At 38.8% G+C, this 27,039-nt stretch overlaps 1 protein-coding gene across 3 annotated transcripts in view; it reads right to left on the bottom strand.

The window, feature by feature from the left end:
- ATG10 (autophagy related 10) overlaps positions 1 to 25,986 on the bottom strand; it is an 83,615-nt gene extending 57,629 nt beyond the window's left edge. Inside the window, exons 1-3 of one of the 3 annotated variants that reach the window (XM_080574073.1) lie at positions 25,693 to 25,980; positions 24,666 to 24,791; positions 18,397 to 18,516 (exon numbers count right to left, since the gene is read on the bottom strand). In XM_080574073.1, coding sequence (XP_080430199.1) covers positions 18,397 to 18,516; positions 24,666 to 24,791; positions 25,693 to 25,944 — 498 coding nt within the window. In that variant the 5' untranslated portion in view covers positions 25,945 to 25,980. Of the gene's footprint in view, positions 1 to 18,396; positions 18,517 to 24,665; positions 24,792 to 25,692 lie in introns of all 3 variants that reach the window. The other 2 variants (XM_080574072.1, XM_080574074.1) reach the window with 2 other exon arrangements.
- Between the last annotated feature and the right edge of the window lie 1,053 nt (positions 25,987 to 27,039).

Raw genomic sequence — 27,039 nt, 5'->3', positions numbered from 1 at the left:
ATATGGCTCAGGTACCAGAAACAATACAGCTACATTAGTAGGATACTCTGCTTGGGCAAACATAATATCCTACTTCTCTATGAGGCTAATTATGTCTAACAAAGCAATGCAATAATTACTACTCTGTTTCCAGGAATAAGCCCTCATAACTCCTTCAAAAATAGAAGAAATAGAAGGTCCTAAAAAAACAGCTTACCATCTAAGTTAATTCTTGGTTACAGCCAAATTTTGAAATACCTGAAAATGTTTTATCTTTTTATCTCTTCTGTGTTCTTTTCATGATACAATAAGTAATTATAAACTATGCAAGTGTATTGGGACAATGCATTCACAGTGGTTTTTCCCACTCTCTAATTCAATATCTTTTATAAAATTTAATCAATGCTTTGAATTTCTATCATTTTACTAAATTATTAAGATAATTTTATTTTGGAGCCAGATGAACACAACTGTATTTCCCCTACAGTCAGAGATAAGATATCTTAAAATACCTGTTCCTTGATACTGCTAGGTAAGAATTTAAGACAGATCAAAAGAAAAAAAAAGGGGGAAAACACCATTCTGCTCTCCCTTCCACTTTCCTGATGCTGAAAATGAAACTACTCTTAATCAAACTTCTGGCATTCTGAAGCTGCTCTAAAATTAGTCTCCAAATGACTAAAATGGGTTCATCCCCTTCTCTACCAACGTATTGCATCAGCTCAATTCCCTCCTACTCATAACAGTTGTTTATATTCATCCACTCACTCCTTGTAAGTACATCTACATATTATTACCAAGTTCAGTTCAAAGTGTAAGTGCTCATTTCTTAATAATTATTATTTTAAAATTTCCTAGGCACTTGATTTTGATTTGCTTAAGCAAATTCTTCTATTACTCATGTAAGATTACTAAATGTTCTTTAATCACTAAAAAAAATTGATTACGCTTTTTAATTGCCTATTATTTACTTCTTTAAAAGGTATTGTCCTTTAAGAGGGACTTCACACACATAAGGGACCAACTCGCCACAGAAATATTTCTAGGCCATACTAAAAAAAAAATACACCATTCACTGGAACACCTACAGCATAACCAGCTGTCAACACGTTGGGAGTCTTGCAAAAACTGGTGCTTACATGCAGTTATGAGACCTGTGATAAAGGGCTGCCTTTGAAAAACAACCGGCAGAAGTTAATTCTCCAAGACATAGCTTACAGTAACACCAACAGGTGAGATCTGAAATTACCAGCTACAAAAAAAAATGAGAACACCTCCCAGAAAAAAGTGTATCAGATTACAACAAGGGCTTTTGATTGAAGACAATACGGTTCATTAAGTAAAAGACATAAATAACAACCCCTCTCATGTTGTTTTTCCATTTCTTCCCTTTTACCAATGTTTTCATCACAGTGGTATCAGCAGTTTTGGGAAAGATGACTTTTTTTTTTTTTAATGGTATTAAAGTAACTATTTTAAGAGATATTTGTAGAGATGGGTTTGAAATAAAACTCTGTAACAAGACTCTACTAAAGCAGGAAAATGCCCTTTTCATGCAGAGACAAAGAAAATATGTAATGGTAGTAGAAGAGGTAAAAAATATATATACAAAACAGTGAAAAACATGAAGCAGTAAATAAAGTCTAATACTAAAATCTGGTCAGTGGTGGTAAAAAATACCCTGTCAAGATTACTGACAGCCAGACTACTTTAGATGCCTAGAACAACACTATATAAAAATTTAGACTGGCTACAATGTTTGAAAACATGGTTTAGAAATCTCTTCACTTCATCAGTATGTTTATGGTTCATTTTGATTCAAAAACTTGGATATTATAAAGCTTTGCATGTCTGGCTACTAATTCTGTTATCTATAAAGCAGGATCAGATACAGTTCACAGTAGTGTGAGTCCTTATATTAGCTTCAGCGAAAGCTGGGTAGGATTTCAATACACCCTTGCTCTGAAATCTCCTACAGCTACCAATGCCCATGCAACACTATAGCTATAAAATTATGAAATCAGCCAGAAAAAAAAAAAAATCACAAAATAAAAAAGAAGACAGAGAAAGTAAGTATTCATCATATTGCATTAAAAAAAAAAAAAAAAAGAGTATTTCCAGTACATTTTCCTTTCAAAGATGGTCATGTACCGTAAGCATGAGATGCAGCACTACACCGTTAAGTCTAATGTTTTCCCTGGAAGCATTAAGACTTTTTGCAGTTATGAAGAATTGAGTAATAAAGCTTAGTGGAATTACTGGGGTTTCTGCACAGATCCTGGATTTACTTTGCATGTAAATTCACTAGCATACACACGCATAGCAGCTTTGGCTACGACCATGTATGTCCAGAAATTCAAGTCAGATTTACCAAGTCCTGAACATCTGTTTAACATAGGATCAAAAAATGCTACCAGAAAGGTTCAGCACAGTTTTGTTCCTCGGAGACACTCAAATCTTCCATTCCTGGGGACAGGGGTGCCATCAGTTAAAGCACAATGGGCTCCTCTGAAGAACACAATGGTTTAATATCCATACACTCAGCATACTGCCACGGGGCTGCCCATCAGGTGTACAACTTACAGTTAGTCATATGCACTGTCTTCCCAAAGCATATGTTTTTGAGGAAAGATGAAAAAAGTCTCAATAGCAAAAAATAAAATAAAATAAAATAAAATAAAATAAAATAAAATAAAATAAAATAAAATAAAATAAAATAAAATAAAATAAAATAAAATAAAATAAAATAAAATAAAATAAAATAAAATAAAATAAAATAAAATAAAATAAAATAAAATAAAATAAAATAAAATAAAATAAAATAAAATAAAATAAAATAAAATAAAATAAAATAAAATAAAATAAAATTTGTCACCATAGTCCTTTAATCAACTCCTGTTTGTTTTTCCATATTGCATCAAATCCACAAGACAAAACATTTTGAAATTACTCAACAAGTTGCTTGTTAAATAGTGTAGGCTCAGAATTACCTTGAATTATTTTGCAATGCTTTGTCTGATCGATTTTTCTTTCCTTCAGATTTGAATCTAATGGTCAACCACGTGTTAGGTCCAAGGAAAGGCACGGCTTTTGCTTCAGCCGGGACATTTACAAGGTCTTTCTCATGTGGATTGCCTGGCACATCGCAAGTTATCAGCACATGTTGTAACTCTGCCCTCAAGCAGAGAATTTTTATGGTCTCTGTCTTCCACTCAGCCATTTAATTTCACAAAACTTACAGGAACTTAATTGTCTTTAGAAACCTCTACCTTGCTCAAATGCAGTTAACATCACTCCACTGATGGAAGAATTTTTGAGCAGAGGCAAGGGCAGAGATAAATACTACAGAAAATCAAAACAGTTTTTCTAAAACAAGTGAAGAAGAGTGTTATACTTTGCTAATTCTTGGAATATCAGACAATCTGCATTCTCATCTTCCCAATGTTTAAAATTTTTCTTAGAATTTTGTAGTTATGGTTTTCTCAGAAACTTGAGCAGTTACGGTTTACACAGAAATTGTGTCTTTGATTTTAAATGGCAAATATGTTTCTGTCCTTTCAAAGTGTGGCGAAAAAAGAAATGGGAAATGTGACTACTAAGCATCCATTAACAGACAGAAAGTAAGAATAGTTTAAAAACTAAAAATTCATGAGAATTTCTACCATTTACACTCAAATGGTTGCAACTGTAATGTTTGTTTTGGAAAGCAAAATAATTCTAGCTAATACCACACTACAGGATCAAAGTTTCGATTGCATGCACTTTCTGTTGTTCTTTAACTGTATTTCTACATCTTCTGTATTGTGAGTAAACATTTTTGGTTGATTTCCTACAGCAGCAGGAAAACAGTTCCTCAACTGTATTTCTAAACCAGTGATAACTGGACTGGTTACAACTTTTTCAACATAAAGACAGATTTTGAGACACTACTGAAAGTACAATAACCCTAGAAAAATAAATATTTAAATGCATTCCATGTGTCCTGCCTGGGATTTAGGAATTCATATAGGAAGTTGTTACTTGCTCTTGCAATATCTGCAAATCTATATAACTACTCAAGAAAACTAAAACTAACCTTACCTTACCTTCTAAGCCCTGGACAAGACTCTTACAATCAGAAATTAGCAGATTTCTATTTAAGCACCTATCTGCCTTATTTTCCGAAGAACTATGTACTCAGAGGCTTCCACTAAAGGCAGCTGAAGGACTTACACAGCTAAATACCAGGTCAGTTCAGAAACCTACACTTAGCTTCTAGGGATTACTGAAGCTCCTATGGTCCACATGAAAAAAAAAAAATCTTTAGTCAGTTTTAAATAATTCTTTTGACGCTCCTCACTTCCAACATGATCTGTATTATCTGCTAACATCTGAAAAGGAGGAAAATCAAAGATTTCATGAGCAGAAGATGGAATTCCATTTGCTTAAGCTAGATCCTTAATTCAGGTTTGCTCTGCATTTAGTGACACAGTCCTCTGACAGGGCCTAAGTTTCAGTTCATCTGTTTCAATTACTTACAGGGCTTAAGTTTCAGTTTAGACCCAAGACGTCCCTCATTCTGCACAGAAGTGACAAATTTGGCAACCCCAATACTGCCCCCAGTTGGCAACAAATAAGGAAATAACAAGGCACATTTCAAAATAAAGTTGTCTCCTTTTGTTACTGGGATTGAAAAATGCCAGCTCCAGCTCTTCCCCATCTTTTAGTTCAGAAAACTGTTCTCCCCTCACAGAGTGACACCTTCCAGGAGCTATTTCACATCCTGAAAATTAACTAGTCCAGATGTAACAAAGAAAATAACCATCGAGTCTCTAAGAAAGAAAGAAATTTTAAGGCTAGGATGTTATTTAACACAAGCCAGGGAATTTAAAACAGAAATTGAAATTTCAGTTTAAGACAGACATTTTGGCACAGACAACGCATGATTTTCCTTTGAGTATTGTCAGTCAAGATCCACTCTCCTGGGACTACACCTTCACAGTACATTCCAAATACATACAACATGCGGAGATGTTTTAAAATTCGGTGGTATTTGCATTTGGACTGACATCTTCTTGTAATATGTTTGACACTGAGCACTTCTGCAACAAAGAACTGAGCCGATTTCAACTCAAGTCTTTTCCAAAGAATAACGGGCAGCTACACATGAATGAATAAGTGAACAGTTTGCTACAGTAATGAATGCCTCTGAAAACAGCAAGTTTGCAGGCACCAGATGGAAGAAGAACATTATTGCAATTCCTGCATCCCATTGTGCAACAGCCAACAGAGCCGTTAATGCTTTCTGGTGATTTCTAAGCTTTTTAATGTGCTTTCCTTTGAAGGTGTTTTTTTGTTCCCTGTCAGTCTGCAAGCTAGGTTCAGCTGTCTTGGAAAGAAATTTTATTGGCAAGCCATCAAATAGGGAAAAGTACAAAATATGGATCGAAATAAATACTATTAATTGTACTACAAAAATCACTAATTGGACACAAAGCTTACACTATAAAAATATGACCTATTACCTACAGCGCAAATCTTTCACCTCCTGCAAGCCACAGCTTTCACCCTCCTGTGCTAGAGCTGTCTCTCTGCATCTTAGTTTATCACTGATCCCACAGAAATGTCTGTATCATGATTGTGAAGAGTCTTTACTGTTTTCTTTTTCTCAGAAAGCAAACTTAAATCTTATTAAGCATATGACATTAAGTTTTTTTCCAGAATTCAGGGCAGAATGGTAAAAACTGTTCAAATCCAATTCATATTATTTAATTTCATTGCTACCACCACAGATCATCAAGAGAAAGCTTCTCATTGAGCAAAATGAAATACGCCCAGTTACAGACATGAGTTTACACTCAGCAATACATTTTCCCATCCCCAAACATATATGATCATTTAAACAATCTTCCCTTTACTTGGAATGTACAAGTGAGAGTGTCTCACTGAAATTGTCAATAAACATGTCTAAGCAATGTCTGAACTAGTTCCTGGCAAACCAGGGCAGAAAGATTACACAACATTAACAAGCTGAATTCAAGCAAAATATACTTGCTATTATTTAAGATATACTGCCTTATTCATTCAGGAAAACACCTGTATCTTATACAAACTCACAGAACCAAATTCATTCCTGCTATAAACTGGAATAGTAATTCTGGAACTGGTGCATTCACAATCCCATCAGTACTAAGTCTTAACATACTGCCTTGGTAATACCATGTTGAATACCAGCCCAATATAGAAGGAAAAGAAAACAAAACCCAACCTTATTTTCACAGCTACATTTTTATAGGACGTACTACATCTTGGCTATTATGAGACAAGAAAGCAGTGCCTCCTCATTGTGTTTCTCTCTATAACGCCAGGTAAGTTACTGTTATTATTGATATTGACATATTTCATAACTACAGAAAACATTATCCTCCACGCAACTTCCTAAATCTCAATCAACTTCAATGCTATTTGGTTACAGATAGGAAGGATTAGACCTCAGAATCATACACAGACTACACAGTATGTATATAATATACATGAGGAACACTTTGCATTCTGACATTGAGAAGAAATGTAAATCACTATATTGACAATACTAATAAACCAGCAGTGACTGCTTTTTCTTTTTCTTTTTTTTTTTTTAATTAATAAGGCTAACAAAATTGAGTGTAGAAAGATTTAAAACATAAGGAAAAAAAGTATGGGACTGCCTATTTTTCCAGAGTAGGAAATAATGACAGTTCTTTGTAACACAGGAGAAAAACATTGCTTCATGTACCTTGAGAGTGATCCATATTAACAGTTCAGAGACAATGATGTTGAGATGGTTTTGGGGTAAAAATCTGAAAACCCACAATTAGACCTCACAGCAAAAACGACTGTATCAAAGACTATAGAGATTGTTAAGGCAGGTAGACTAACTGAAAAGTAGAATCATAATCATGTGGCCTAACACTGCAATAATGCCAATGACAAATAAAGTTAGTCTTCTTAACTTTCAAGATAATTTGCTGCTTTACACTTCTGGTAGATGTAAATTTTCAGTGGTGTAACTTCAGCATCCCTAAGTTGGGATCAGGTCTTGGATCCCCACCACCAAAAGCAGAGTTGCCAGGGTTGCTTGCTGGGCTGCAGTCCATGCTACATAACTTAAACATAGCTAGAGGGACAGTAAATTAGGAATCTTTTTACAAGTAGTAAAATAATTTTCAGAAAGAAATAAAACAAGCAATCTAAGAGCTTCCTGACTTTGGAATTTTCTACAATGCAGCAACATGTAGAAGTTCAGCCATTTCGCCTGGTTCTCGAGAAAACACTGCTCACTGTATGGCCCTAAATCTCCAATACTCACTTCAAGCCAGCATGACCTGTATGTTACAGGTGAATAGTGCAGATACACTAACGTGAAAAATGAAGCATATGATGCTGCTACAAAACACAGGCACTTAGCCAAAATCTGAGTATTGATCCAACAGATGAGCGTTTTCCCTAGAAAATTAAAGCATAACACTGTACCTGTGTAATTTAATTTAAAAGAAACAAAGGAAGGCATATATGCAAGGCTTGCAACATGAAGTATTTGGAGGTTCACCATAAAAAGCAAAATGTTAACAACTGACTAGACTGTGATTTTGCTTCCTTTGTGGTAGAACAGTATTGACAAATACTACAGTGTCATGTTTCTCGTTTGTGAGCTAATGTCACAAGCATTTGACAAATACAGCCTGGATAAAAAGACAATGCTCTGCCCTGAGTTAGGGCAGCACACCATCAGACCGCCCCCCCCCGACCAGCCAAAAAATCGTGATCAGAGAGCACTGCAGCCTCCCTCAGGCCTCCTTCCCACTCTGGGAGGGAACAAACTAATTACACCTGGCTCAACACATACCGCCCAACATGCTGATGCAGCAACGCCACACGGAGTGCTGGGAGCAAGACTCATTCTTCTTCACACTGTCCAACCCCATGCACCACTATCACTAACTTTTGACATAAATATGGGCAGAAAACAGAAGCACGCTTTAAAATCCAGGCCTCCAAAATGGTACTCATGATACAGGCAGCTCTTTTAGCTCTCTCTACCTTATAATAGTCAATCCAAAATGTAGTTATGCATCAACTATTTTCACAAGTACTCCTATTCCTCCGAACTACCTTATCTTTACCTTTACGAGGCCAGATTATTCCAAACACACGACATGACTGTTTTTCAGGAACACGAAGATTTTACCATTAATCTCCTTTTCATTATATTTAACATCACTGTCAGTTTCAATGTATATGCTCAGAGCATATTCCTTTTGCGTTGGACATAGCTCAGTGATTAATCAATTCTGAACCACCACCACCAATTTGTATCATGCATTCTACTGAATTTTGAAGTGCAGTCTTCATATACAAACCCATACAATTAAGAGATAAAGCAAGCTGTTAGAGTAAAATTCAGAGTAACAAAAATGGGTCTTTTATTCTTTCTAGTGAGCTGTTAACCACATGCCTGTTCCCCTTTATGAGCTGTACTGAGTAAAAGCACTCTAGCATATAGCTTTTTTCAACTACTGAACACAGTTTTGGAGACTTAGATGGTGAAGTGTGTGGTATCTACCTGTTCATATATGAGGAAGAATCAATGTTTTCTACTGGTATGTTCCTCCAGTCTCTTCATTCTCATTATCCCCGAGCAGAGCAATTCTCAGGAAACAAATGCCACAACAGTGCTAGGAGGAGAGGCTGAGAGGGTTGGGACTTTCAGTCTGAAGTGGAGGAGCCTCCAGGGGATGTCATCTATGTCTATAAACACCTGAAGGGAGGGTGAAGAGGACAGAGACAGGCTCCTTGCAGTGGTGCCCAGTGCCAGGACCAGAGGCAGTGGGCACAAACTGGAGCACAGGAGGTTCCCCTGAGCACCAGGCAGCGCTTCTGTGCTGTGCGGGTGGCTGAGCACTGGTGCAGGCTGCCCAGAGAGGCTGTGGGGTCTCCTCCTTGGGGATCTCCAGAACCCACCTGGACGTGGGCCTGAGCACCCTGCTCTGGGTGGCCCTGCTGGAGCAGCGGTGGGACCAGATGGCCTCCAGAGGTCCCTCAGCCATTCTGTGATGTTACACAGCTGTAATATTTTTAATAATATAATATGATGCTATGGTGTTTACCATAAGCATCATTGATATGCCCATCACTTGAGTATCTCTTCAACCTACAGTAGCTCACATCAGACTTTCTGGTTTTGGAGGAGAAAAGATTGGAGAATTTATTTTTTTTTTTAAAAAAAGCATAACATGTAAGATCTATTTTTATAATAGGTTTTTCTTAACAAGACTATTAAAGTTATATCATTAAATTGAAAATAGAAAAACAGATTTCAATTTCTCACAAGCCCTTCAACTTACAAAACTGTAGAAGCTGGACAAACATCAAGGCATGTCAAGCATATCACATCAAAACTATCAACTACGGGTATCAACCTATCTGACGCAAAAGTTACCAAGCCTTGTAATAAATAAATAAATTATAAAAGACATTACACCCTAAAAAACTGAGAGGGGAAAGAGAAAGGCCAGGTAGGTTACAGTCTAAATCTGTAGCCTGCATATCTCTAAGACTTCTGTACGTGCAACTACAAGCAGTTTTAATGTACCTTTGGCCACATAATTTACAGGGCAAAGACAACTGCTATTGAAGTACACTCTGGCACCATTTAAAAAATATTATTTATGACTTAATAATAATGACTTATTAAAAAGGCATACATAAAAATGCAGTCTGTACTCTTATGAAATCAATTCATACTTGAAATTTACTTAATAAAACCTGAACTTCAAAAATTAAAAAAAAGTTCAAAGCTCTCAGTGTAATTTTTCTTTTCTAGATTCAAAAATAAAAACAACTTTTTTTTTTCCAGAACAAGCTTCTAGATGTCAGTAAACAATGCACTGAAGTAGAAACAAAACAGCAATATTTCTTTCCAATAACTGTAACACATGATCACGGGCCAAATGAACAAGCTTATAAATAATTTTGTCAGTGGCGCTATTAGTCTCTCAAAGTTCAGGCTCTGGGAAAACTGTCTTCACTTACTAGTCTCAACGTGTGCTTCAAAGGAAATGGAGGTTCATTTATTGCAGAAAGAAGACTTTCTGCTGGGATTATGGCATGCCTTCAACCACTGTAACTCTAAGTGAACTGTCGCATTCAGTTACCCAAGCTGAATTAGAACATTTTTTTCCCAGTGCTTGATGTAGAATTTATTTGCTAATATTAAGTGATGACTTTGAATACTGAGCACATAAAAAGTTGAAAACACTTTGCATTAACATCTAAACCAAAAAGAAATTACTTTTAAAGGTCATACAGTGTGCTTCTTCAGTTCTCCCAAAAGCTTCATAATTAGTTTGTATTTGCTTTGATATCATTTCTAAGGTTTGTAAAAACACACTAAGTACATTCTAAGTGGGTAAAACCGAACAGCAATCAAAGAATGTGTAAAATGGAGAATACAGATTACAGTCCCACCACACACAACAACGGCCAAACCAACAGCATGTCATCAAAGCTGTTGAAAACTATATGTAGCCACTGTTAAAAAGATTTGCCAGGATACCAAAGTCACACACAGAAAAGTGATCTGCAAAGGTATGGGGGGGGAGAGAGAGAAACTTCCCACGCCTCTAGAAGTTCCTAAGAGTAGAAACATTTAGCGTCTTTCATGAAGACTGAAACATCCCACCAATGAAAGAGTCTAGAAGCAGGATTTATCTTGGAGTCAGACGACTTCTGTCACCATAGCATTCCTCCTTTATTGAGGTTTTTCCAGCTCATGGAAGGGGAGTAATCTCTCCCGAAGCTTCAATATTTCTAAACAATGTCATTCTTTTGCCAAGCTTTTTAACCTAAAACAAAGTTAATAAAATCCATACCAGATTTTTTTCATGTGGCTTAATAAAAGCTAATTCAGTTTTTAGAGTAATATAGTTTTAAGCAAAATCACAAGCATCTTTGCTGCATTTTGAAACTCACTTTAGATCTCCTTAGAACAGGTGGTTTCTTAATTTATTTTTTTACAGGTTTCCATCACCAGTTTGGGTTTTCTTCCTGTAACCTGGCATTTTAAAAGACTTGTGGTACTATGCTAGAAAATGAAGCATCAAGAGAATTTGGAAGATAGGGCCAAACGTTGGCCTGGCTAATACAGAATTATGGGGCATAGACGTACTATGGCACATCAAGGCTGCCCAGCAGTATTTGGGCAAGAGCATTAAAGGAACAGCTGGTTCCAGGGAGACCCAATGGCAGAGGAAGCCCAGCATGCTGAAAAGAGTCTGAGTTGAACTGAAATTAGAATTCCTTCTTACTGTCAAAACTACCAAACCTTCTTCAATCAGGTTTTGGAGGAAACATAATTTGGGTTGAGTACATATGCAGCATGACCTACTCCCTCCTCGGAGCATCAGGGTAACTACGGGAAAGACTATTGGTAAACTCACCTGCTTCTGGAGCAGCTGCACTACTCTTCAGCTGGGATCATTCACTAAAAACTGATGTTTGGGGGCGTATGTAATACTTGATTGTCTCCCTGTGTACTAAGGACCTTTTATTATTTTCTCCAGTGAGTGCTGGATTCCATTAAATATATTTACATTTTTCTCCCTAAGTACTTTTGCTGGGTTTTTACTTCACATTTTTTAACCATCCAACAAATACTGTGGTTCTGCGTATGTTTACACTGAGCTTATGCTATTTACTTTTGCACAAAAAAAGGAGTTGTTCTTAATTCTAAAAATACTGGAGTTGTTTAGAGAAAAAATGATTAATAATTACTAAGATTTATAATTTTCTAATTGTTATAAACTGAACAGCACAGCTGAACAGCAAATCACACAGTATTATGAAGTACAAGAAAGATGTCAGGCTCACTCCCACACCCTTCATCAGGAAAATCTTCACTTACACTAATGAACATCTGCCAGCAAAGGTAGAGTCGATGTAAAAATAAATATATAACTTAACTGACATGTTAGTGAAGCTCAGGGCTCATTTTCCAAAGGCAACATCAGTTATTAACAGACCTTTTACATTCCCAACCTGCCCACTCCTACATAAAGCAGCAATGGCTGTAGCTTCAGAAATGGTTCCACGCTGACTCACTACTTTTGCAATACCGAGAAGAGCTGAGACAAACCACACACAGAGAATTATTACTCCAAGTTATTGCTTCCCTTAAGCTATTTGAATAATAAACAGAAAGAATGCATAAGTGAATCCAGATTTTCCTATTTCACTCTTTCAGTATGTAAGCTCTTTGAGGCATGAGGACTGTCCTCATTTCAAATTTTGTACGGAATTTTTCATCTTGTCAACAATCCACATAATAATATATGGTAGTAATTGTTCTGTCCTTGCTTAAGAGGTATCTACATCGCACTTAACAAAGGCTGGAGTGGGATACAGTTGATGGTAAATATTAATGTCCAGAATGAAAGCCAGTGTTTCAGTGCAATTGGCTGATAATAAAATAGGCAATATATGACTTCATAGCATTCAAATAGCTTCAACTATAGGAAGGGGAAAAAAAACATTCTGTTCGCTATAATTTGCTTAGGAAAAATGAAGGATGATTGAAAAAGGAAAAAAAAACCACAAATGTAGAAGGATAAGTTTCCAATTTTAGAGGAGGAGGAACCTATGGCCTCAGTCAAGATATTACTGTCCCAGTATACCTCAAAATCAAGCACAGTTTAAGTTCATCAAACTTATTACTACCCTTGCACTGCTGGTCATCATTGCATTTAATGTCAGTGAAGAGCTTGTGATGCATGACTTCTATGAATCTCAGTTATAAAATTGGTTAACATAAGAGCATCGACAGAGAAATATTTTAAACATACGTCCTACATATAAAGTAAATTATACAAAAGATGATACAATTCCATGTTCCTTGATACAGACCCTGACAGATCTCCCAGCAGAACAGATTTGGTCTGGATCAAGAAAGAATATACACCAAATATTGTTGAAATAGCCGGAATACAGTATGGTGGTTATACCTGATTTCTGCTGTCTGCAGAAAAGTATAGATGACACTTACCTGGCATAAAGTCAGGACGGCACAGAAAGACAAGTGACTCAATAAAAATCTAACCAGATCAAAATTGCAACTTTAAAATTTTAAAATAGCACCATGTATTTGTATCAGTTCCTGCTTTGCATCTCATGCTATTTTTCAATCTACTGAAAGATGCTCCAGAAGATTTATGATCTCTCCAGCTGTTATCCCAAGGACTGAATCCCATCTCATTAGTTAGAAGGGAGTGTCCTTCACAAACTTGGTCAAATATACTTAGCCACAATGTCATTAGCAGTTTCTGTTTACCAGTCTGGATAAGTATACTACCACATGGAGCCATGGATGTAATTCTTCCAGAAAAGGAGCAAACGTCCCTTTTTCACGTGAAAACAAACATTTTGGTTAAACTAAACCCACAGAAATCAGAGAATGGCTTTCCAGAGAAACATTCTCAATTCTTTTCTAGTAAGACAATAAATAGAAAGAGAGAGAGTCTGCATAACACAGGACAACCAGGCAATGGTTAGAAAAATGGCCTGACATCTCAGTTACCGACAAGTACAAAGAGAAAAACATTCTGAAACTGCTCTAAGTAGGTATTAGCATTTAAGCTTACCTGTCTCCAAACATCCTGTGTTTAAAGTTTCAGTGTGTCTATGCAGATGTAAAACCTTCTTCATATTTATCTTAACCTAAGCTGGCTCTAAGGGTCATTTGAATACAATGAACAAAATCCAGCTCATGGCTCTAACACTGTACCTACTTAAAAGCAAGGAATTGTACTTCACAGCTTCCAACACCCTACGCAGCCCTCATATAAGTTCATGAGACAATTCCTCTACTGCCTAAGACAGCTCAGGAATTAGCAAGAGTGTGTCTGGAAACTAGCAGATGTCAAAGGCTCTCTGGCGTGTGAAAGGATAACGAGGAGACAGCCTGAATCCTGCAGCCTTGCCAACGAGCTGAAGCAACCATCAATTAACTACTATGTGCATGGCCTTCAAGTTCCAGAAAAGGGAAAACCTGCTTTGTAATAGATAGCATGCCAACTTGCAGCACAGTGGCTCCCAAACCTGTTCTTAGCTTCTGCTGCATTCCTGCTGGTCCAAGGGAGCAGGCAGCCTCACATTACAGAAACCTACTGCCAATCAGCTTGTCATTAGTAACTCACAGCACCTGCAACACAGGAATCTCCGTGAAAGCAAGAAGTTCCCACAGGAGCTGGAATACAGCAATTTCCCCCACCCCCACTCCCCCACCCCCCGCATAATGGTGATGAGCCATCAGAAGTACTTTGCCACACCAGTATGTACAGCTCCATCACACGTGCCAACTGTGACTGCCTGCTCTGACCACTGGTATCACAAGGGCCAGAGCATCCCACTGTAAAAAAAATGAAGTTTCCAGCTGAAGTCAAGAATGCCAGTCTCAATGCAAGGACTCTCAATGCAAGCTGCTCCAATGGCTGATCCTTACAGTCCTGAACTAAGTACAAGCTTTACTGTCCAAGTGAAATCTCAGTGGAATCAACAGCAATAACTGCTGTGGCCTTTAATGAGCATTCATCCATACTTTGTTGTACAAAATTTATATGACAAAATGCAGACAACAACATCCGAGTTAACCATCTTCTAGCTTCCCTTGATCAATGAAGAAAAATAGACTCTTCTAGATTCCTAGAAGATTCCATCCTCCCCTAAAATAGGTTGACTGATTTATACAGAAAACTGCTTTTTCACCTCCTCAGGCTGAAAAAAAGATGTAAGTGACAAGCTTTATGTTGCATCTATCTAAAAACAGCAGAAAGAAACCTACACAGGATTTTATTCTTGGTCTTCTGATGCTTTTTCATCTCTTTATTAAAACACAAGTTGTGTAAATGGAACCAAGCACACCACATAATACAGACCGCTGTGCAGAAAAGACCAGAATACATAGCTGTTCATTAATCCCTCACCACGAAGACTCCAAATATTTAGATAGCAGAGAATGGGATGGAATGTTGAAAAAGTTAACTGTCCGTGACCAATGAACTGAAATAAACTTTTCAAATAATTTGATCAGTTTCCGTGGGGATCCCATGATATTAGCACATTTTTGATAATATGATATCCGATCATTGATTTTCTGTTTTAATAAGGTTACTTTAATTCAACTATTCTGCATATCTTTTGCACTGTATCATTATACTTCAGTATCTCTTGACAGATTAAAAACAAACAGAAGAGTAACTATTTTGTTTCTCTGTAGTTTCAACACTGTATTTATCATCTTTGCTGTAACAGGATATACCCACTGGATTATTCAATGTCACCTCTGGTTCAATTACTTAAATGAGAGTTCTACCCTTATTATGGATAGCTTTCCTATATTTTCAACCAGCTTCAAAATTTTGCCTTCATTATCTTCCTCCTGATTTTCACTTTCCCTGCCAAAACCAACATTCCATTCGTAATCTCTGAACTGGATTTCCCAGGAACACTCTGGAGGGAAATCTTGTGGCCTTTTATGACATGCCATATACTTCAATACATTTTTGCCTTGTCTTTTTGTCAATGCTTGTTGTTCCTAACAATGGATATTGATTACAAGGACTTTTAATTTCCTAATTTTTCCTTTCCGACTGTTCCTAATTAACTACCTTACATAAAACTGTGTCCTATCTCCAACCACACACTGAAGGAGAATATCAGCTGGAAATATCTCAGTGACACATAAACAACAGAGATACGATATAGCAAAGATCTAGATCACAACAGTAATTTGAAAACTGAAAATTCTGAAATGCAAAACTATCAATGGCCACATATTTTGCAAAAGCAACTATAATTCTTACTTAGAGCTCCCTTAGGTTTCAAATATATAAAAATACATTTTCTAAAATATACTAAAAAAAGATGCTATTTTTATATTTAAAATATGACTGCATATAACCGTGGAGGACTTTGCTAGTTCTATCAAAACCCCCACTTTTGCTCAAGTCTACTCATCAGAATCTATTTCAATAAAGTGTTTTAAAAGACTATAGTAGCTCTGTAAGACCATGTGATTTATGCATGCAATGTGTACTTTTACAAAACAAAACCTATTTAAATAATAGACTGTTACTGCAACAAGGCTCTCACAGTCTTCATCTGTGGAAAAAAAAGCATACTTTTCATGCATGCACTCTTTTCTTCTTATCCCCCTGCAGTCACTGCTTCCATCTTTCTGCTTAGCCTTCAACACATAGTTTTACTTTACATGTCCATAGCAAATTTCATTCTCTAACTAATCAGTTTGCTTCTACAAAATTCTAGATTAAATAGCTACACTTTTAACAGCCTGGTTACCCTTTAGTTCAATGAAGAATATAAATTTGACATCATCTCTGTTGGGCAACTAATATTTTGGAAAGGAGGCAATATTTTCTTATGCATACTATTAGGTCTTACAACCTACATAATCTTCTAAGACCTGCCTCCTGCTTGATTCTTCATCTTTATTGCTAATATGCAACATGAACAAAGATTTCTCCTTAAAGAGGACCGGTTGATGTTCAAGGTCCCTTCCAACCTAGACATGTCTATGATTCAAGATGTATAAATCTGTCACAATATTTCAAGATAAACCATAGAGTTTGACCTAAAACTATATTTCAGTACATTAAAGACTGAAGCTTTTTCTTTTGTTGTGACACTCTTTCTATAGCTGATACCATTTTCTAGAGGAAGAACTAAACAGCTTTACAAGATGCTCTTTTAAAATACAATCTGTAATGAAGTCTTGATTCATTATTAAAACAGTTGCAATAATAAAAAGCAATTTTGAATATAAACATTAATCTGTTCTTACAAGCCAGGAATAAAGTACACAAACCTTGTTGTAATGACAGCTAAATAACAACCTCTGAAGCACTGATGCTAGCCTTCATTTTAAGAAACACTAGAATTTAAATTAAAGGAAAACCTAAAATGCTTAAGATGCATAAATGCTATTAATTTGCAGCTATCAAACAAATGCTATTAATTCGTAGCTATCAAACAAATATAAGGTAATGATTTTAAAGATTATATGGATTTCAATTTGTATCAAATCTGGTGTACCAGCAGTGGGGTTGTAAAGTTTTCTAACTTTTTTCAGAGTACTGAGCAAGCTGTCTTAACAGCAACAGGACTAAGCCTTGTTCGCAACTTACTTGTGTCATTTCAACCCTAGCTGCTCCTCATGGTACCCTGAGGGACCCAGGTGCTGCGTCAGTCCAGTCCTGTACTTGCACTGATCAGCCAAACAGAGCATGAAGATCAGCCTTATACCTATCAGTAAAAGTCATATTTCACCTATTCAGACATCAGTTCTCACAAAATTTTTAGGATTTGAAATCTCTACCCCTCTTCAAACCACGGCTGAAATCCACGAGTGAACTGAAAAATCAGTAGAAAGAACTACCTAGTAGACGGTATGATTGTTTTAAGTGGCATTTCCTTAGAAATCAGGCCAAAAGAATGTTTATCTTAGACCCTGTACCAGAGTCTCTGTGGGGAAAAAGAAAAAAATCAGTGTGATGATGAGAAAAGAAAAGGAACTGTTACAGGGAAAGGTAACTGGAAAAAACACTCTGTCAATCTATTCAGCGGTTTATAATATAAAGAATCCACTGTTTTCAGGCAATTATAATCCAAAAGTTCTTTTCATATGTATGATAACAAGAAAATGAGTGAATTTCTGCTGTTTATATCTTGATTAGTCAATAATCTGGAGGTCTAATGCAGAGTCAAACAAGCAAATAATTATTCTAATCAGTCACCCTCAGTTTAATGAACAAGATTCATTTTCTGGAAGAAATCAGTTTACTTTCCTCAAAGAACACCTAATATATTTTCTTTCCCACTACTGGTTTCAAAAAATTGGTCATTATTTTTAATATTTGGTAAGAATTCTCACAGCAGAAAATAAGTATACAAGTATAAAACTCTTATTCACATCTTATTTCTTCAGAATATCACTTCAAATGAACATAAACCTGAAAGTTTTCTTTAATTTTTTAATTTTTGTCTCTAAGATAACTAAATAATGATGCCTTATCTTTTTCAAAAAGCTGAAGTTTTTTTTAATGTTAGTGAATTGATGTACTAAGAAATATTGTCCTTCCACAATGAAACTATACATACATATATACAAATATACATGCTAGAGCCTTTCCACTTCCTGCCAATTTTCACCTCCAAGTTAGCTGCACACATGAACAAGAAGAACTGAATGAAGAATAACCAAAAGCCACTGCAAACCATAACTTAAGATCTGAAATCTTTCTGGAAGGACTTAATTTAATAACATAATATTTTTTAAAATCCTGTTCATGATTTCTTTTATTAACTCAGAAGTCTAAAATCTCTACTTACTTCAACATGCAGAAACAACGCTTGTTCAATGTTATCACTGTTTTTCTCCTTGAGATCTGGTGGGATGCCTCTGTTTGTTATTCGGAACTGTGTTTTACTGAGATAACCATCAGCAAGGTCCTGTGTTCAGAAATATAAAAATAAAAAATAAAAAATCTGTAACCAAAATGCTGAATGCTATCACTGTTCTAGAAAATAAACAGCATAGCATTTAGGCACAAGCTCCAAGTCTTTTTACAGGAACCAACCACTGCATTGCTTTTCAGCATCTTCTCACAGGTAGTTTACACTAGTTCTCAGTGTTAAAGGAAGTCATAGACGTGAAAAGTGAAAATAAATTTCAATACAGTAATTAATTTAATGAGATAACTGATACTTTGGGAGAAAGGGTGACTGCCAAGGAATCAGAAGACAGTGCACGAAGGTCATGAAGAGATGGGTGGCTAATAACTTGCAAGGCATTGATCATACCAGTATAAATTTCCCAATTCCTAATAGCTTGTTTTACTTTAGGACTTTATGAAAGTTACACGGTAAACAGAGCTTAAAAAAGAACTAAAACAACTTCAGAATTTGAATGTGTAGAGTGACAGCTTTTTTCCCTCCTCTTGATCACTTCTGAGGGTCAAATGCAAGAGAAAACAGCAAAGCTTTACCTTCTCCCAATTCCCTTTTTATCATTCTGCTTCCCATACCACATGGTCTACCATTGTAAAAGGCCCTTGTGCAATTCTGAGTGGTAGGAGAAGCTTTTAGGAGCTTTCCCTCTTTGTTGACTTTACTATCTGCACACATATATAAAAAATATTTTTTCGATTCAAAGAAGAGAGAAAAAACTTTACTAACAGATCACTGGAAAAACATACACTCTGAAAGGGAGAAAGAGTATACAGAACACAAAGAACAGTAGTTGCATGTTAAGAACATATTTCTCAAAGGAAACAAATAAATTGGGGTTTTATTAGCTGTTTCATTACGTTTTATTTTAGACAAACACAGAAAGCACATGTGCAACATCTGATGAAAAAGGAATCTATTCAAAACAGTCTCTCTACAGAATTCATTAATGTAGCATTAAATTGCTTGACAAGGCCGCAAATTTAACCATAATTTAACTCTTCGGTTAATCTATCATTTCTGACACAGTTTATTTCATGTATTTTGACCTTTAAATCAACACAGGTTTTATTCAGACACACTAGTTCTCTCCTTTCAGTGACACTGCAGTATATATGTACCTCCAACATCTGTTATGCCTATACATGTATTTTGTTCTTATCAAGTTTCACACCTTAAATAAAACAATAATGCCATCTATATGTGTTTTTCCCTGTGAATTTTTAAGCGTGAATCATATTATGAGCAATTATATTGCTCATCGAGAAGCTGAATCTGCCAAACTTTGCTGGCTGTCCTGGTTGTACAACCAACCAACTGTATCCTGGCTCTGAAGAACCACGCATGCAGAGGACAATAGAGGTGGAAAAAATTAGGCATATCTTGGTGATACAAAAGCCACTCCATTCATTCTCAACACCCTCTCAAGTCTCTCCCTGGGGAGTTTCATGCAAGCATTAGCAGGAGTACAGCTACCTACACTGGTATTTATCACCCTAAGAGCAGCAAAGAAAGTACTACCACCACCCACAGAGGTGAAACACCCCAAGGCACAATGAGCTTTGCCAGAGAAGGGCTGGATATAACATTCACCTCCCTGAACCAGTTTTTCCAGTGAGGGGAAAGGAGCCAAAGCCATATAGTCTTTGCGCTCTATAGTATTTGAATGCCATGCAAAGTAGCTAAATACAGCTGGAAACCCGGAGTTAGAAGTCTCCATATTTGACAAGAGGTCAGTGGAGAGGTGGATGGAAAGAGGAGCATCCTTCCCGTTGCACTCCGTGTACGTAATTTGTACACTTCTGCCCTATAAATAAATCAATACTTTAGTAAGGATTTTGATCATCATGAATGTGGAAAAGGGAGTCCCTTTCTTTTCCAGCTGTCTTTAAAGTATCATAAATAAAAGTGAACCGATACAGCCTTTGATATGACCTCCCAGATTAACCTAACTAAATACAATTTGTAGTATTTAAAACGGAAAAAAAAAAAAAAAAAAAAAAACAGAAAACAAAACAGAAAGCAAACAGTGGGACAGCCATCACAGATGAGATTCAATTATCCATCCCTAATAAAAGTCAGTGTTACTATCTAAATTGAGGTCCATCAGATCCTACAACAGAGGCTCTCTTAGCTTTTTATACAGCTTTCTTTCTGGGAGAAAAACAGGGATTATAAAAATGACACAATTTAGAACATTTCACTTACAGCTAAGAATACAGGATTCTGCTTGGGTCATGTAAGCCTATGCCACAAGAGCAGCTTGGCAAAAACAATGAGCATTTCATCACCTAAGTTTAATCTCTACTAAAAACATGGGAACACAAGAACACAGTTCTACAAGTCTGATTTACTTGTGTGGTCTTATTGCCATCAATGGGTCTATTCACGTGAGCATGGAATGAGGAATGGGATCCAAGTGCATTACATCAGCAAAACTGAGTGCCCCAAACTGCCCATAACACATACATAGTTAAAAAAAAAAAAAAAAAAAGGCAAAAAGACAATGAGATACTTTTTTAATGAAAAAATTTCCTTCACAGATGATATAGGATAAATGAATGGTCTCAGTGGCCAGGATTTTATCACACTCTGAAATCACAGAGTTGCCAACTTGGTCCATTAAAAAAAAAATCCACTCACAATTTTTTTATACATGAGAACAAGAATCTATCTCATTTTGCTATTTCCAGCAAAGGTTCATATTTCACAGAAAGTTCAAACTTTGACCTATGTATTGAATTCCCAATAGAGGCTCATAGCATCTTTCTTTGTTGAATAAATCCCTCATAAATAGAACCTTGGACCAAAATCTAAAGTTTCAAATGGTTGCCTACAAGAAAGGGTACATTGTAACACTTGGCTAATAACTGCACTGTTTTAAAAGCTTCTGAAAAGAATGTATCTAAGGCCAAAATCCCGCTTCTTACTGAAATTGTTTTATCTATGATGAAGGGGTTACTAATGGTAACCCCTCCATACAATTATATGGAAATGATATTACGTATTTACTCTGGGAATTTCTGCATTTCAAACTGGTACAAGCATGATTTTTCTCCCCAGAATTCATGAAAGGACAGGGAACAAGACATTAAAAAATAATAAAATAAAAAAAAAACTCCTAGAGAAGTAAATTCTGTGTAGCAAAGAGAAGAAATACTAAGATAATGAGTATCTCAAACCATCCATTACTGAAAACCAATCACAGAAGCAAGAAAATATAAGAAAGCAAGCAAAAAGAAATGAAGAAAAAGGAAATCCTAAAACAGCATGGCCTTATTATTAGGTAGAAAATAATAGAAGCATTCAAAGTAGAAAAAACAAGTGTTCAAAGTATTTCTGTTGTACTGGAGATAAAATACAAACAGTGTAGCCATGTGCCATAACCACTACAAATTCTCCATGTCAGGAGTAGTTAAGCAGGACATTAGCATGAAGTGGCTATAATTAGGCATTCTCAAATCAGCACATATGAACTGCTGATGTACTTCAAGTCTTCGAGCAGTGTGGAAGTTTCAGAGAACTTGGGAGAAGGCCAGCACATAGCCATATTTCTTTAGAAGTATGTATTTACAGAGTTGCGTAGCTATACACACATTAGCTTGACATCATCCCAAGCAAAGACTTCATATGGAATTCAATCATTAATGAAATATATTCATTAACTGGAATTATTTAAGAAAAATAGATTTTTGTTATGGTAACTTAAAAAGATGAGATTGCATGATAAATATTATACAAGATACATGCAGACTTCCATAAAATAGCCATTGATTCCAAAAGCAGAAATTAAAAATTAAAATAATCCCAAACTAATCTGACACCTACTAAAGGACGAAAAACGATTAATTCAGAGATCTCAAATGTACCTTTAAAAATGGGGAATCATCATGAAGAAGTGATTCTAATGGGATCCTGTGGGACTAGTCTATTTCAAATTTTGGTTAATGACCCAGAAACAATATGTAATTGTTATTGGTGAGGTTTAAAAATGACGGGGAAGCAAAAAATAACGAGCATTGATCACTAATACAGATTCTTCTGGTTGCTGTATGCAAGTAATTAACATGTATTTAAACACAAAATATATAAAGTCACACATGTAGAACAAAGACTGCAAGATGAAGGATTAAATCCTTAGGCACAAAATCCCTGCATTTGGTTTATTGATAATTAGCTGAACAGGAATACTCCATGTGATATTTTAGTTTAAAATGTTAAAGTCACCCTTTAGTAGAAAGATTTGGACTTCACAGTGATACAGTATCGATCATCTAGTCCTGACCATGTCCAAAGAACAATGTTGACATATTGAAAGGATTCAAGGATCCACAGGAACACTGGAAAACATGCCAAACAGTCAAGGAGGTCAATGTGTTTTGCTTAAGACAGACAAGGTTAAGGGGTGAATCGATCTGAATTTGCCTAACAAATCTGGTGGCCTTCTACGATGGGGTTACAGCATTGGTGGATAGGGGAAGAGCAACTGGCGCCATCTACCTGGACTTGTGCAAAGCATCTGACACTGCCCCCGTGATATCCTTGTCTCATACTTGGAGGAGAGACATAGATTTGATGGAGGGACCACTCGGTGGGTGAGGAATTGGCTGGATGGTCACACTCAAAGAGTTGTGGTTCAGCTCAATGTCCAGGCGGAGATCAGTGACGAGTGGTGTTCCTCAGGGGACAGTACTGAGACCGGCGCTGTTTGACATCTTTGTCAGTGACAAGGGCAGTGGGACCGAGTGCACCCTCAGCAAGTTTGCCGGTGACACCGAGCTGTGTGGTGCGGCCAACACGCCAGAGGGAAGGGATGCCATCCAGAGGGACCTGAGCAGGCCTGAGAGGTGGGCCTGTGCAAACCTCATGGAGTTCAACAAGGCCAAGTGCAAGGTCCTGCACCTGGGCTGGGGCAATCCCAAGCACAAATACTGGCTGGGTGGAGAATGGATTGAGAATAGCTCTGAAGAGAAGGGGCTAGGGGTGTTGGGTGACAAGAAGCTCAATGTGGGCCAGCAATGTGTGCTTGCAGCCCAGAAAGCCACCCGTACCCTGGGCTGCACCAACAGCAGCGTGGGCAGCAGGGCGAGGGAGGGGATTGTCCCCCTCTGCTCTGCTCTCGTGAGACCCCACCTGGAGCCCTGTGCTCAGCTCTGGGGCCCCAGCACAATAAGAACAGGGACCTGTTGGAACAAGTCCAGAGGGCCACAAGGATGATCAAGGTGCTGGAGCACATCTACTGTGAAGACAGGCTGAGGGAGTTGGGTTTGTTCGGCCTGGAGAAGAGAAGGCCCCGGGGATACCTCACAGCAGCCTGCCCGTGCCTAAAGGGGGCTGCAGGAAAGCTGGGGAGGGACTCTGTGTCAGGGGGTGTAAGGATAGGACAAGGGGGAATGGCTTTAAACTAAAAGAGAGGAAATTTAGATTACATATGAGGAGGAAATTCTTCACTCTGAGGGTGGTGAGGCTCTGGAACAGGTTGCCCCATCCCTGGAGGTGTTCAAGACCAGGCTGGATGGGGCTTTGGGCAACCTGGTCTGGCAGAGCGGTTCCCGCCCATGGCAGGGGAGTTGGAACTAGACAGTCCTTAAGGTCACTTGCAACTCAAACCATTCTATGATTCTGTGAGTCTATGAATCTAGAAGTACTAAAACAGGAAGAATTCTGATAAAAGATGGATCTCCAGATTCGAAGACAATGTACAAGTTCCAGCTGCTGGAAGCTGAAGCTAGGCAGTTCAGATTAAAAGTATTTTTTCCAGATTTCGAGCACAGTCAACTGTTAGATAGGCTCGCTGAGAATTTTAATTTTTTCCTCATCTTTGGGAATTCTGAAAATGAAGACAGAATAACGCCTTAAAAAGCATTTTGTCATCAAAGCAGAAATCATAAAATTATCCTACCCCTTTGTTACATAAAAAGTCCATCCCAGCAGTTGTTTCTGGATTCATGAGTTCTACTCAATAGATGCCTTGGCCTAAATCCTCAGATAAACCACCTCTGCGCTCTTTTGCTGTTGGATCAGCTCAATAAAATGCCATTTATTTCATGCAATACAAACCACCCAAAAGGATGTTCTAGCTCCTAGTGGTTGCCAACAGCTCAAAAAGGCCAGCAAGGGCATCTAAAAATTAACACTTTGGTTATTTTTACCTTGGTAGTTCTCCACTCCCAGCCATCTCCTATTTGTTGCGAATGTTTAATAAATTCTTCACAGTACTGCCTGAATCTTTTTTCTTCCAGAAAAAAGTCCTCTTCGACAGCCATGCTACAGGACATCTGCAGAGCAAACTAAACGTTAGTACTGACAGACGAATGCTAAAAATAACTCGCATTGATTTATAGCAATTGAATAGCAAAATAACAAAGCACTGGGAGACATTTTGTTTCTTTTCAACAAAAGCGCGTTTCTTCAAGTGCGGCGCATTGGAGAACTGCAGAGTGGCTGAGGTCGGAGGGATCTCTGGAGACCATCTAGCCCAACCGCCCCGCTCAGAGCAGCGTCGGCCCCAGCAGGTTGCTGAGGATCACTTCCAGTTGGGTTACCATTACCTCCAAGGAAGGAGATGCCACAACCCCTCTGGGGAACCTGTTCCAGTGCTTGGTTACCATAGCAGTAAATATTTTTTTTCTTATGTTTAGACATAAGAAATAAGCCGGTTGTCGTTTCATAGGGTAGTGGTGAAAAAAGCCTGGCTCCTCCTTCTTTATTCCCTCCTACCTTTTTTTATACCCATTGCTAAGATCCCAAAGAGCCCTTGGTTCTCCAGGCTGCACGACCACCTCCAGCAAAGCTCCCCCAGCCTTGCTGGCTCTCCAGGATGAAGTCCCCATCCTCCCGTCCTCACCCCGCTCGCCAGATCCCCGTGGTGCCCACCAACCACCTCATCTCACCTCCCCATGGCATCACAGGTGCTGGCAACACCAGGGGCAGCCAGGGGTGCGGATGCCACCCCAAAACAGCACCCTGCTTTTGGGCGACCCCCCTGGGCTGCACCCAGCGGGCACCTCCGGACCCGTGGCTCCTGGGGGCAGCGGGGGAGCCCCCGGGGGGCCCTACCCGAGCCCCCTGCCCTGTCGGGGTGCTGTGCCCGCCGGGCACCGCCGCGGTGCAGGATCCGTCCCTTCGCCCCCGCCCGCCCGCGGGTTCGAGCCCCGCGGCGGGACGTGTGCGCGTTACCTGGATAAGGAGGAACGGGAGTTTGGGGAATGGGGCTGCCCTGCCCCAGTCTGCCCGACCCGCCCCGTCCCGTCCCGTCCCGACCCGACCCGGGTGCGGGGGAGTCGGCTGCGGGTCCCCCCACACCGGGGATAGCCCCCAAGGGCGCGCGGTGCGAGGGGGAGGGGGCAGAACGCTGGAGGGGGAAGGGAGAGGGAGCGGGAGGGAAGCCCCGCCCGCGCGGCAGCGCCCCGCCTGCCGCCCGCCGCGCATGCGCACGATGCTGGCGGGCAGCGCTGCGGCGCTGGGGAGAGCGGGGAAAGGGGAGGGGAGGGAGAGCGCGGGCGCGCATGCGCGGAGCGGGGCAGGTGGCCCAACGGTCGTGGGCGCTGAGGGGCGGTGGCGCCTCAGCGGCGGGGGGGTGGGGCGGCTGCGCGTTAGTCTGTCCGGCTGTCTGTCCGGCCGGCCGACCCCCCCTCCGGCGCAATGCTTCGCAAGGGCTTTGTTTTCTTAAAGAAATGCTCCTTGACAGGGCAAGGGGTGATGGCTTTAAACTAAAAGAGGTTTAGGTTAGATGTGAGGAGGAAATTCTTCCATCAGAGGGTGGTGAGGCACTGGCACAGGTTACCCAGGGAAGCTGTGGATGCCCCATCCCTGGGGGTGCTCGAGGCCAGGCTGGATGGGGCTTTGGGCAACCTGGTCTGGTGGGAGGTGTCCCTGCCCATGGCAGGGGGTTGGAAATAGATGGTCTTCTAGGTCCCTTCCAACCCAAGCCATCTAAATTTCTAAAATTCTATGATTACTTTTATCCTCAAAAATCCCTTTTCTAGACTGCAAGGTGTGGCTCCATGGGGGGAGAAGAAGTCCCTGACTGCCACAGCACAACCAGGCAGCACCAGAGAGAAACAGCCAGGGGTGAAACATTGTGTGTCGGTCTGTAGCCCATCACACCTACGTGTCTTTTGGTCGTGGGTGATGCAACAGGCATCAGGCTCTGCAGCAGAGGCATAACTCTTTGGAGGGCCTTCCCTTCGTCAAGCTCTTCCCTCTCTCAGACCCCTCCTCCCACCATCCGAAAAAGAAGAGATATTTGAGCAAGATAAATTTAGTTCAGGCTGGCCTTACGCCAGAAGCTCAACAATGCCAGTTTTATTTGAATGTTTCTAATTAGTTTTGCAGACTTAATCTGAGTTCTTTGCCTGCGATATAAATATATAATTGTACGTTATGACTTTTCTCTAATGAAAACAAGAAGGGGGGATCATGAAATTAAAATGGCCAGATCACCTGAGCAGCAGTAGAAAAGTCATGCAAAATGGCTATATAGTTTTGTGGATGAAAATACGAACAAATGTGATTCCAGTCACC

This window comes from Anser brachyrhynchus (genome assembly GCF_964034855.1).
Source record: "Anser brachyrhynchus genome assembly, chromosome: Z".
NCBI classification, from domain to species: domain Eukaryota; kingdom Metazoa; phylum Chordata; class Aves; order Anseriformes; family Anatidae; genus Anser; species Anser brachyrhynchus.
Note: the sequence above shows the minus strand (reverse complement) of the source record. Positions and strands in the feature narration are given on the sequence as shown.